Source organism: Athene noctua, chromosome 2 (genome assembly GCF_965140245.1).
Source record: "Athene noctua chromosome 2, bAthNoc1.hap1.1, whole genome shotgun sequence".
Classification (NCBI taxonomy): domain Eukaryota; kingdom Metazoa; phylum Chordata; class Aves; order Strigiformes; family Strigidae; genus Athene; species Athene noctua.
This window is the reverse complement of record NC_134038.1, coordinates 58129754-58142272: the sequence shown is the minus strand read 5'-3', so window position 1 is coordinate 58142272 and position 12519 is coordinate 58129754. Positions and strand designations below refer to the sequence as shown.

The window sequence follows — 12519 nt, the reverse complement described above, 5'->3', positions numbered from 1 at the left end:
GGGGGCAGCCACAGCTTCTCTGTTTATGTTGATTTTACACACTCACACTCACTTTCTCATGGATTTCACTCAGTCATACCCTCACAGCCACATACTTGGAAGCAATGAGATGTTTTGTGCAACACAGAGCTGGGAATGCTGCCTCATGAGTCCTCATCATGCATTCTTGATGGGTGACAGGAAACTAGTTTCTGGACACACTTTTTTCTCTTTTTTAGGAGGGGTCTTTTGCTATTCCTGTTGTGCTAGCAGAGAGAGGAATGATATGTGTGACATGCTGCAAAGTGTTGCCACCTTCTTGTTGCTAGTGTATAGGTCTTCCATCAACGAGTTATTTGTACTGACGTTTAATCGGAGCATGGCCATATGGGTTGGATAAAACTAACAGTGTCCTCAGTCTGGCTCAGTGAAAAGGATTCTTTGCCATTGATACAGACCATTTGTTTACCTCTTGATTTGCTGGGGTTTTTTCTGGTGCTTTCTGTGTTGCCAGTCATACTTCATTCACATCCATCTTAAATATTTCTGTTACAAGTCCCTACAGTACAACTACAGTCCAAGTGATCTCTGTGGGGCGTCTGTAATACTTTTATTATAAAGGATGCACATTTTGGTGGATTTCATATTTTATTGCAATTTATGCATTTCTTCTGTTTTAGACTACTTCAGATGTATAATGAGCTACAGAAATGTTACGTTAAAGAAATCAAAACAAACCAGGAGCAAAGTGAAGCAATTAAAAATCTCACTGTAAGTAGAATTTGTAGGAGATGGTATCAAAAACCAAACATAAGTAGCCAAAACATAAGCTTTTAGGGAGACTGAAAAGCAATTCCTACATTTGTAAGATGAGACCATGTTTTTCTCTTTATACTCATTTTTGTTTCCCGTGCCACTGAGATAACGCAGAGCGGTCTGTAGTTCCCTTTGAAAGTGAACTCTGTCACTGATATGTCTGTAACTGAAAGCTCTCTCCCCTTTCCTTGCTTTTTTCTTTACTTACCTACCTACCCACCCCTCTTTCCAACTGTATACACATCGTCCGACCTCTCTTGCACCACCCCTGATATCTTTCTCTATGTGTCATGAGCTGATTTATTTCGGACATCCAGCAGTAAGCTAACCAAATGAAGGCAAATAGTCTGTCAGGTAGCAAGATCTATTGGCTTGCTGTGCAAAGAGACTAGCATTGTAACTGGAGCAAATGTAGGGTTGCATGGCCAGGAGTGGTTCAAGAAGCTTCAAGCGGGTATTGCCTCTTTAGGCATTGATCAAGCATTACAGCTGACTAGTCTAATTAACTTTCTCCTGCGAGTCTGGTACATGTGCTTCATTTGTTTGTAAATTAATATTCAATATGATTTGGATTATGTGTACTTTTAGAAGATGTCAAATGCTGCTATAAAAGTACACTTTAGTGTGTGGAAAGTTTAGCATCTTTGTGCGTGTGCATTTATACCATCTTGTGAGCATGTGCTCAGTAGCAGATTTTTTTAGAACACTTCTGATCTGTGCAAAACTTTACATGCTGTATTTTTTTCTCCTTTCAGGTGCTTTGGATGAGTGTAGTTTTAAGTCAGCAGTTTAAAGCTCTAGGTTTGCATTCACGATATGTTTCCAGTTGTATTCCGTTGAATGGTGTTTGTTCTATGCGTTTTAAAAAAAATGTAGTTTCTTGACAGGTTAAAATTCATGAGCTAGAGCATAATCTTCGAGAACAGAAGCAAAGAATTGAGCAATTGGAATGTAAAAAGGTTTCTTGGAAAACCAGTGCTGTTTCTGGAAAAAGACGTCGAACCCCAGAGGGTGAAGTAACATCTCTCAGGGACACATCTAAAAAGAAAGAATCCTGTTGCAGTGAATGTTTAGGTAATGGTACGGTTAGTTCTGATGATGTTCCTTCAGATATGCCTGTCACAGAGGATGCAATTAATTTCTGATCCAAAGGCACACTCCTGGATATTTCTACTATTTCCACCAACAGTATCTAAAATGTTTTTTCATTTTTGAAAACCTGTTATGTAAAAATGGCATCTCATAATCAATGTCCTGTCTATGGATCCAGCCCTGCATTTGTTTGTGATAAAAATAAGTGTTTACTGCTTTTCTCTTTTTCTGAAATTGGCATGTTGGTGTAATGGTGGGTGGTAGTGCATGGCTGTATTTGGTACTATTTATTATTTATTCCAGTCAGCTGCATCTATGCAGATCTCTTAGTGATAATGTTTGCTGCTCCATGCTTTGGTTTTCAGACACTGAGATACAAAAGAACCTGCTTTTAGACTTAAAATTTGTGACGAAGCCATACAATACTGGTTGCAACATGTTCTTCCTCACATATGTAAATCCACAAATTAAGGTGCAATCCTGTTCCACTTCAAAGCATAAAAAAAAAAGATTGAAGAGATCATATAATGTAGGCATAATTTTCAGGAAATGTGCTGTCAGCAAGGGCTAATGTGACCCTCTCGAAAGTCAGAAAAGGTAATCAAGATAGCAGATTTATGTTTTGTGGATTTTGAAGTAAATTAATCCCACATTCTAAGAATTGGGCAGACTGAGATTATCCAGTTGACGGATCCTGTTAATCTGTCATAGTACCTGGGAGTGTGCTGGGCTGATTCTTAAGAAAAATCACTTTATGAAAAAGGTACTTTAAAAAGCTGAACCATAATTTTCTAATATCACAAACGTAGGCAGCTCTTTAGCTGTAATATGATTCATATGAGGGGGAGGTTGACTGTAATAGTTGAAGTCTGTATTTTTTTTATTTGAATATAGATCTATTGTTGAAAGAGATTAAAAAGCTGAAGAAAAAAAATGAAAAGTTGTCTACAGAAAGGAGAGCACTAAAAAATGAATTAGCCGGATTAGACAAGGTAATTTATTTTAGGACAAGTTTAAGAATAGGTGATTTTTGAAAAGCTAACTTTTCTGCCTGTACTGAAACTTATCTTTAGGCTGAACATATGCTGTTATCAAGCAAAATACCTAAAAAATCAATTTGAAGCATTCTGAGAAAGAAATGGAAATGGATGACTCCTTGAAACATTAATGTCCTACAATACTGCTTGGCTAAGGAAGAGGAATAATAGAATTTTTTTTTTATTTTAAGCAGCTGGAGTTTCTTGTGGATTTTTTTTAATCTTTGGCCAATTTGGTTTCTTTCATGAGAGATTCTCATGTATTTATGACATTAAAATTGTAACTTCGGGTAACAGTCTTAATTTCTTCCAACAGACATTTGCAGTGATAATAAACATGTTTTTTTGGATGATCACTTCTATTGCTTCATGATGTCAGTGAGAGGAAAATTATTTGCTCTTGAACTTTAACATATCGAAGTTATGCCTCTGACAGAACTAAGATTTGGGAGAGCAGAGGGGAGGGCTTTGGAGGTTTTGTGATAGATTGTCTATACCTGATGTAGAAGGTGTGAAAATTTGGTAATTCTTGAAGTTATGTGGAAAGATGAAGAGGTCTTACCTAGCTATAGAGGACTCAGTTTACTGTACTGACCTAAGATTTTGTTTTCAGCGACAAACTTTTTAAAATTGTTTTTTGCTTATTCAAGACTTCTGTTGGAAGGTTTTTTTCAGAAACTGTTTTCTTATCTTTCAATCCTCTCTCACAAGCTAAATAATATTATGCTGGCTTTCAATTACAGGGGTAACAGTAAAACATGTTCATAGTTCATTAGATGTGAAACTTGTAGAACATTGAGCCAGGGCGAGTTCTAGCTCCCAGTGTTGGGGAATTAGGGACAACTTGTGGCTGAGAAGAGAAATATATAAATCTGAGGTTATGGCTTTCACTTACAAAGGATCAGAATTGCTTAATAGACTTGAGTTGCAGGAGCTAAACAAAATATTTAAGCTGTGGGCCATCAATATTTTTAATAGCTGAAGTTTATTTCTGTGAAGCTGAGTTTATCTCCTAGTTGAATTAGGTATAGCTAGAAGTACTTGTTAAATTATGCATTCTGGGATAGTGTAATTATGGGAGGATCATAACTGAAAGCCTTTTTCCATCTTAAACTCTTCAGCATTGTCTTGTTCAAATGCTAACATCTTCCTCCTTAGCTCACTCTTCTCATCTCTCTCTTTGCTTCTTGTCCTTTTTTTATAATCGTGCAACTTTCAGATCTTCAAATTTAATGGTGTGTTACCTACTACTGGCTGACTTCAGCATGTATAGCTATATTTTTGCACAGGTGAGGCTGACATTATTCTGGACTGTCATTTTGTAGCTTTCTGATAAATCATAATTTTTTCCTTCTCTTAATTCATATTTCCTATTAATAGTCTTTATTTCAGGCTCTTAACATAACTTGAATTCTGCGTGCATTATGTGTTCAGGGCAAAGTTTTATATTACATAAGGTTATAGTTGATTGCTGTATCTTGCCGTAGCTGTGTTTGCATAACTTAACCATTAAAAATATAGGAAGTGTCTTTGAACTTGGGGACAACTGAAATGCTGACTAGCTGTTACTGAGAATGTCTTTGAAAGAAACTTTAAAGTGAATATTTTTTGCTTTCTCTAGGATTTTTTTGAAGAGGTAGAAGATCTAAAGCATGCTGTACAGGAATCTGTGAAACTGAATAATCAGTACGAAAAGTGCTTGAAACAAATAAGTATAATGTATGGACTTCCTTTTGCAGCACATTTGTAACTACTGATTAATTTAATGGCAAGTGGATTTTCCACATATTTTTTTGTACTTATTGCAACATTTAAACCTACCACGGCTTATGTAGTACCACATTTTGATATTATTATGGATCGTTAATGTGATCTCAATATAACAAGTTTCTCTGAAATGTTGTTGTATTTTGTGCCTTTGATTTTTGTTTATATGGTTTTTAAATAAACTGTGGTCTGTATAACTTCAGCTAAGTTTCTAAACTTCTCTCACACTTGTAAAATACATTAATTGCAGGAGTGGTTGTGGGGGTTTGGGAAATTCTTCAAATTAAAATATAAAGATGTTATCGTAGTCCCACAATTTACTCTTTTCTGTAAACTATGTGAAATCAAAGTAGATCTGTAGATTTGGCAGTTTGCATGAATTTTAGCCCTAAGTATGTGCCAGTGAAGACAGAAATGAATTCTATAATTAAATTAGTACAAAGGGATTTCTTAAAAGAAAAATGCTAAATCACTGCTTTGAGTTTTTCTTTAATTACAGTACTAAGTTAAAATTTGTGGATGAAGGAAGGATTTAGGGTTTAGAATTGGAAAGAATATGCTCAGAAAGATGGGTCTGAGCATTGTCTTGCAGTATCTAAAAAATTCATCAGAAGCTCTTCTTTGATTGAAGAGCGAGGTATTTTAAGAGCTCTGGTATTTGAAGCGCTGAAAGGGAGCTGAAGTGCAGAGTGTCACACTTCACAAGGTAGAAATGTCATGTTGCTTCTGAGAGAGAGTGAGCTTGGAATGATAAGAGAGAACTCCTTGTTGCAAGTGTACCTTGCAGAAGGGAAGCCTTGTGAGATTTGAACCTGAAGTTGTTTGTAAGCACATTTCACAAAAGTTTAACACAGTTACATTATAGAATTAGATTTGTATGAAAGTTGTAAATCTACCTTTGTGACATTGTGATGGGAGAATTGAGTGAAAATTTTATCACGAGTTTAGAAATGACTAAAACCTAATACAGCTTCCTTAGCTTAATAAAAATACTTGCATGCTCATTAGGGATAGGACTAGGACTCATGTCCCACTTTGTTTCTTAGGACAGTTTTATGTAGTTGTAAATTAATAAACAGATTGTCCTCAAATCATATGAGGTGTTTGTTCAGAGTTACATCATCATTTAGTGAGAGAGAGTAAAGGTCCAGAACTACTTGTTTCCTGGGCTGGCTTATAGACCATTGTGTCAGGTTTCCCTTTTTTTATTCTTGAGTCGCTTGTAAATTAAAGCTGGATAATGTTCTGAACAGAGATGGAAAAGGGAAAGAGAAGAGGAGTGATGCAAGTCTGTGTTGCCAGTAAACTTGACGGATTAAAATAGGAAGAATAGTGTGTATGATGGAAGTATTTTTAAGTGCAAATATGTATCTAATATTTGCTAGTAAGCAAAATAAATATGAATGCCAGAGAAGGAAAGCATCATTTTTTTTTTTTTTTTATAAAGCGCTAGTCACTTATGCATTCTTCTTCCCCACAATTTTGTGGTATAAAGTTATACTTTTAGCATGTTGAAACCTTAGTGACATTATTAAATGAATCGGTAATTGCCCTCATTCACAGGCTGATTTCTAAGTGTTGTGCAGGATAGTTTTTACAACATTTAAAACGTGTAGATGAGGAGATTCCAGGTTATTTTTCCCCAGCCTAAAGAACATGTATGTTGACTGAATACAAAATTGTTGTGATTAGCAGAATTTTACTGTTTGCCAGCTACTGAGTTTTCCATTATAGAGTATGTTCTCTGCCCAAACAGTTGAAAATAATGAATATGGTGCAAAAATTGATCTCAACTTTATGATGAGCTTTTAAAAATCAGTTTTGGATCAGGCCACTCCCATGTATTTAGAACAAGAAACAGTGAGAAATGTTGCAGTCTTTTCTCATAATTGAGATCCTCAAGATCTAGTAAGAAATCAGATTCTAGTCTGATCTGAATCAGCTGTGCAAGGAGGGGTAGTAGCAACGCATTGTACAGCGACGTGCTGAACCACAGCTCCATCTTGCAGTGTGCGTGCTGACAGCATTACTTTTGACCTTGCCATCACGTGTGAGAGGATGTGGGTCTCCAGTCCTCGGGTACCCGTATGTGAGGTTCAGATTACTCCTGCATGTGCTTGGTTTCCGGTTAAAGTGCTTTTGCTTTGGTGTGCAGAGATGTGCAGCCCCAGTCCCGAGCAAACAGTTCAGCCGGGATGTGAGCAGCCCTGGGCTGGCAGGTGGCAGAGCGAGGTAGGCTCTGGAGTAGGAGTTGTCTGAGCTCATTCTGCATCACTGACTTTCCATGATTTCATTTTTTGTCTCTCCCCCTCCTTCCTCTTTTCTTTTTTCTTTCACTATCAGGAAACGTAGGATGCAGATGGGAGACCTCTGGCATCTTCCACATCTGCGGCACCCCTCCCACAATAGTACCAGGTACCAGCAGAAACGCTGGGACAGGAATGTGTGTAGAAATGATGGGCTCTGTGGTTTTGATTGTGTCAGTTGTCACTTGTGACTTCTGAAAACGGCAGTTTTGCCTTGCAGATATTTTCTTTTCTACAAATTGCAGGTTTTGAGGTGTTTTTTTGCATTTGATAGGATCATTTTACTTTTGAAGATCTGGTATTCATCCCCCCCACTGGCCTGTAACACTGTGTTTTTGCTGCAGCTCTTCAGCTGTTTGAAGAAGCTGAATGTGTGAAAAATAATGTAATGAAAACCTTCTAGAGAATGCATAGGTATTGATAGCAAAATGACAGGTTTTATTTGTTTCAAGCTTTGTGTAGGTTGTGAATAAGAAGAGTCATAGGGTTTTTTGGTTTTATAGTGTTTTTTTGTTTTTTGATATGCCTAATGCAAGTTAAACAAATTACTGGCATTTTCTGTTCAAATCAGTACTCATTTTGTTGGAAGGGGAGGCTATCTAGGACTACTAAGGTCTGCTTCCAAATACTGGGGTAGGTGCAGTTTGTGCAGGATAAGGCCATATGAATTTCTGTGCTTAGTTAAGAATTTACCTGTCTTATGTCCTTGTTGCTGTGTCTGTTGAACAGACATTTCTGCTTTAATCTTGCCTTGTTGTGAGATGTACAAACCAGATCTTGTTGATTTTTATTGCTAGTTAAAGTGCAGATGAGATTAATATTAAACGAGTTAATCAGCCTTTATGTGTAGTTCCTCTGTATTGTGAAATTGTGACGTCTGGCCAGCGGCTTTCTGCTAAACTAAGTTTAGATAGAACTGAATTGCATGCAATTAAGTATTAGTCATGCTAACGTTAAATAATGCATATTAGAAACGTTACATGGTGCAGACTAATGGTTTTTTGTCTTGAATAAGTACATTGTAGTGGTGATACAGGAAGCTTGTGTTTGAAAATAAGTGGCTATTATCAACTAGAGGTTTTGGTTGGAAAAATAAGACAGTCACATGTCAGTTTTTGATTTCTGTGCGACATCAATCAAATGGACTAAGCCATAGGGCAGTAAAGCAATTTTTTTCTCTGTGTTTGGCATGTAACTGAGACCAGGGTTTTAGAAAAGTTCCCCTAATTTTGTGTGCTTCTGTAATTGTGTTCTAGTGTTCCTGATATTTTAGGCCTAAATATTCAAAGGGACCAGTATTCACAGTTTTCATGAGATTTAGTCAATTCAAATGAACGTTGGCTGCTAATCACTGCCTGAGTACTGTGTCCAGTAATTGCTAACATCCTGGATATTTGTACTATGTTAGAGTTTTTCTATTGTAGAAAGCAAAATTGCAATCCCATTCTTGGGTGGGGGACAAGACTTTTCTTTGTGGATTTCTCTAGAAATTTGTTCATGAGCATGTGAAGTAACATCTTTGTAGGTTTCCTGGAGTCCCTTTCACTGTGACCATACCACAGTTTACCTTTAAAAAGTGGGTCTTTCAGACATGCAGTACTCTTCAGACTGAAACCCTGAGAGGTTGCTCATGAACCCTGAGTGATTTTACTTGAAAGTAAAGCGTAGTATCTCTGTCCTCTCAGGTGGGATACTTATTTCTTGTGGGCAGTTACACTGGAAGTGTTTCTGCCAAGGGCTGTAGAAGAAACAGAACTGAGAAAGTGGGTGTTTCCTCCTTACACCAGGAACAATGAGTTTCTGTTAAATGCCTGTAAACAAGTAAAATAGTCAATGAGCCCTGTTACAATTGTGGTTTAGCAGTGTGGACACATTTGTTTTGAATTAGCAGAAAATAATATAGTAGTTTCAAAAGGGGCAAGCTCCAATTTCAGTTGCAAGCTATCCAAGGTGGAAGAAATCGGTAAATACAGTAAACTTACCAACTTAGGCTCACTTTCCCACATTTCAGCTGTAGTGCAGTTTTTGTTTCAGAGGTTTAGATGTTTCTTGTTTTCTCCTTGTTAGAAATGAAGCAGCATTAGTTAACTAGTCATGTATCTGTGCCTGTGTTCCTAGAAAGGGCTGTTAAACTGTTCTGGGATAGTAAATTATTTTTGGTTCTTGGAGATTATTACAACGAAGTGTATTAAGGTGGTAAGTGCGTTGATTTGGCAGTCATACGACTTGTGCCAGAAAGTGGTTGCACGTGGCATTGCAGTGGCCAGGATGATAGGGATCCTAATGTGGTTTTGCTTTGCTGCTGTTCAAGCTCAAGTCTGTCTTTACCCACCTTTGAGCCCTACTCACATTGTTTTCTCTGTCTAGTTTTAAAAAAAAGCATCGTGCACCAAGATCCTGGCTGGCTTTAAACTGGTTGCCTTGGTGCAGGTAGGAGAGAGTGCAGTTCTGTGCTCAGCGGCATGGCCCTCTGTGTCCCTGAAGGAGATGACCAACTTTGCTTTTTAGGTCAATTACATATTTCCAAATCTTTCAGGGTGACAAGAAGCTAACGCTGTAGGCCTTACATAGTAGCTTTTCACAGGGGATGCTGGCTTAATAATTTCTTTCGTATTTTCTCCACAGGGATTTTGTACTGGTATGAAGACCAATGCGATCCTTTGACTAGCCCCTACTGTTTTCACCTGAGAGAGGAGAACTGAGCCATTAGGAAAGGGTCTTATGCTGGTACTGCAATGCTGAGTTCTAGCTTGGCCACTGTGAAGAATCTTCCTTTGAAGAAGAGGCTCAGTTTCCTGCTGAAAATTGTGTGCTTTGTCAGCTCAGTGTTAATATTTTGTGAATTTTTAATTTATTACATGGTAATTTTTCAATGCCGATGGCCAGAAGTGAAAGGTGGAGCTCACATGGGTAAAAAAGAGACTTCAACTTCAGTCCTAAAGGCCATAATTTTAGCTGATACTCACCTACTTGGTGAAATCAAAGGACATTGGCTGGATAAACTAAGAAGGTATTGATTTTTTGATGAATCTTTATTCTGGTTTTAGTTTTTAATAGCAAGTGATGGGACAGATGTTTAAAACCAATGTTGTGGTACTTGTAAGAAGCATGTACGCTGCTGCTGACTCGCCTGTCTGGATTGGTGCTGGGTAATAAACCCCTATGGAAAGGTTAATGAATGGGACGTACCCAGGCAGCATAGTCTTGAATGTTCAGATAGTATGTGAATGTAGATGCCTGAGCATTTTTGTTGAGTCAGATTGTCTTTTCTGGTATGTAACTATTTTATAGAATGCCTTAAAAATGAGCCAGGTGACTTGGTTCCCCAACAGTTAATACCTTTAATTGCAGAGATAAGGAAGCTGGTGGAAGTTTTTCTGTGGTGGTGTAGAATCAGAGGCAAAATCACATTTAAAAACAAAGGTAATCCAAACTCATGCTTACAAAACCATGTTTCTGTTAGTCCAAAAGAAGAAAAAGCAGTACTCTGAAAGAAAGTACTAATTCTACCATGGTATGAACATTATAAACTTTTGCTGCAGAAACAATAGCGTAGTAAAATGTATGCAGTAATTCACTGTTCTAATTAATAGCTGTTTAATGGAATTGTAATGAAAAATAAACAAGCTGGTATTAGTTCTTGCATGAGTTAGCCCTGATTGTATTGTGGTGGAATTACCCACGTAGGTAAGATGCACCTACTGTACTTAAAACATGATTTCCAAGTATTTAATTTGAATTTCACATTAGCGCTTTCAGTGTGTAGGAGCCATCTTCCCATTCCCAGGGTGTGTTTGTGTATTCGGAGTTGAGGATCCAGAAGTCAGGCCGTGATGACTGAGTCTGTGTTTTCCTTTCAGGGAATGGCAAATGGAGAGATCTTTCCAAACTGCTGTATGGTTACTGCAGCCAGATATTGTTTTTATTCTGGGAGATGTCTTTGATGAAGGAAAATGGAGCTCACCTCAGGTATGACATCAATAGCTCTCTTATTTCAAAAAATGAGGATTTCTTGAAGGAAATGGATGACAGAAGAAAGCAGACTAGGTATGCAAGGCTTTGTTTAATATTACTAAAGTTGTCTTACTGGTAGAAATTTCTAGTGTTTTGGAAAAGAGTTGAAATGTTGTGATTATCTTTCATTTGTGGTAGTGTCTTGGCACTTTTGCCTCTCATAAAACTTACAGAATGTAAAGATTTCAGTGTGTACTTCTGTATTATATACTTGTGGTGAGTTGACTTTGGCTGGGTGCCATGTGCGCACCAAAGCTGCTCTCTCTCTCCCTGTCCTCAGCTGGACAGGGGAAAGAAAATATAATGAAAGACTCATGGGTCAAGATTAGGACAAGGCGAGATCACTCACCAATTGCCATCATGGGCAAACCAGACTTGACTTGGGAAAATTAGCTTAATTTATTGCTAAACAAATCAGAGTAGGATAGCAAGAAATAAAACTCAAATTTTAAAAATACCTTCCCCCACCCCTCCCTTCTTCCCAGGCTTAACTTTATTCCCTTTCCAATTCCTCACCCTGAGTGGTGCAGGGGGACAGGGAATGGGGGCTGCAGTCAGTTCATCACCCGCTGTCTTTGCTGCTCCTTCCTCCTCAGGGGAGGACTCCTCACACTCTTCCCTTGCTCCACTGTGGGGTCCCTCCTGTTGGCGACAGTCCTCCATGAACTTCTCCCAAGTGAGTCCTTCCCACAGGCTGCAGCTCTCCATGAACTTCTCCAGCGTGGGTCCCCCACGGGGTCACAAGTCCTGCCAGCAAACCTGCTCCAGCATGGGCTCCTCTCCCCATGCGTCCACAGGTCCTGCCAGGAGCCTGCTCCAGCGTGGGCTTCCCAGGGGTCACAGCCTCCTTCAGGCACATCCCCCTGCTCTGGCGTGGGGTCCTCCACAGGCTGCAGGTGGATTCTGCTCCACCGCTCACCTCCACGGGTGCAGGGGCACAGCCTGTCCCACCATGGGCTGCACCAGGGGCTGCAGGGGAATCTCTGCTCCGGTGCCTGGAGCACCTCCTCCCCTCCTTCTTCACTGACCTTGGTGTCTGCAGTTGTTTCTGTCACATATTCTCACTCTTCTCTCTGGCTGCATTTTTTCTCTTTCCCCTTTTTAAAATACATTGCCCCAGAGGCACCACCACTGTTGCTGATGGTCTTGGCCTTGGCCAGCGGTGGGTCCATCTTGGAGCCGGCTGGCGTTGGCTCTGTCAGACATCAGGGAAGCTTCTAGCAGCTTCTCACAGAAGTCACCCCTGGAGCCCCCCTGCCACCAAAACCTCACCATGCAAACCCAATGCAATACTAGTGGTCCCCTTTAATACTGTCAAACAGCATTAATTTCTCCATTTGTTTTTTCATACAGGCATGGGCAGATGATGTCAGGAGATTCCAGAAAATGTTTAAGTATCCTGTTTCTACTGAGCTAGTGGTTATTGTGGGGAATCATGACATTGGATTTCATTATGAGTAAGTCTTGCCAGTGAAAGGAGCACACAAGTGCCAAGAATGACATGTCAG

At 39.0% G+C, this 12519-nt stretch overlaps 1 protein-coding gene across 5 annotated transcripts in view; it reads left to right on the top strand.

The window, feature by feature from the left end:
- The window catches only part of MPPE1 (metallophosphoesterase 1), a 32156-nt gene that overhangs the window by 12933 nt on the left and 6704 nt on the right, over nt 1–12519 (top strand). For 3 of the 5 annotated variants that reach the window (XM_074899245.1, XM_074899248.1, XM_074899247.1), the window contains 3 exons: nt 9623–10007; nt 10858–10966; nt 12365–12468. In XM_074899245.1, the coding sequence (XP_074755346.1) occupies nt 9733–10007; nt 10858–10966; nt 12365–12468 (488 nt within the window). In that variant the 5' untranslated portion in view covers nt 9623–9732. Of the gene's footprint in view, nt 1–659; nt 751–6705; nt 6777–9622; nt 10008–10857; nt 10967–12364; nt 12469–12519 lie in introns of those variants that run through there. The other 2 variants (XM_074899246.1, XM_074899250.1) reach the window with 2 other exon arrangements.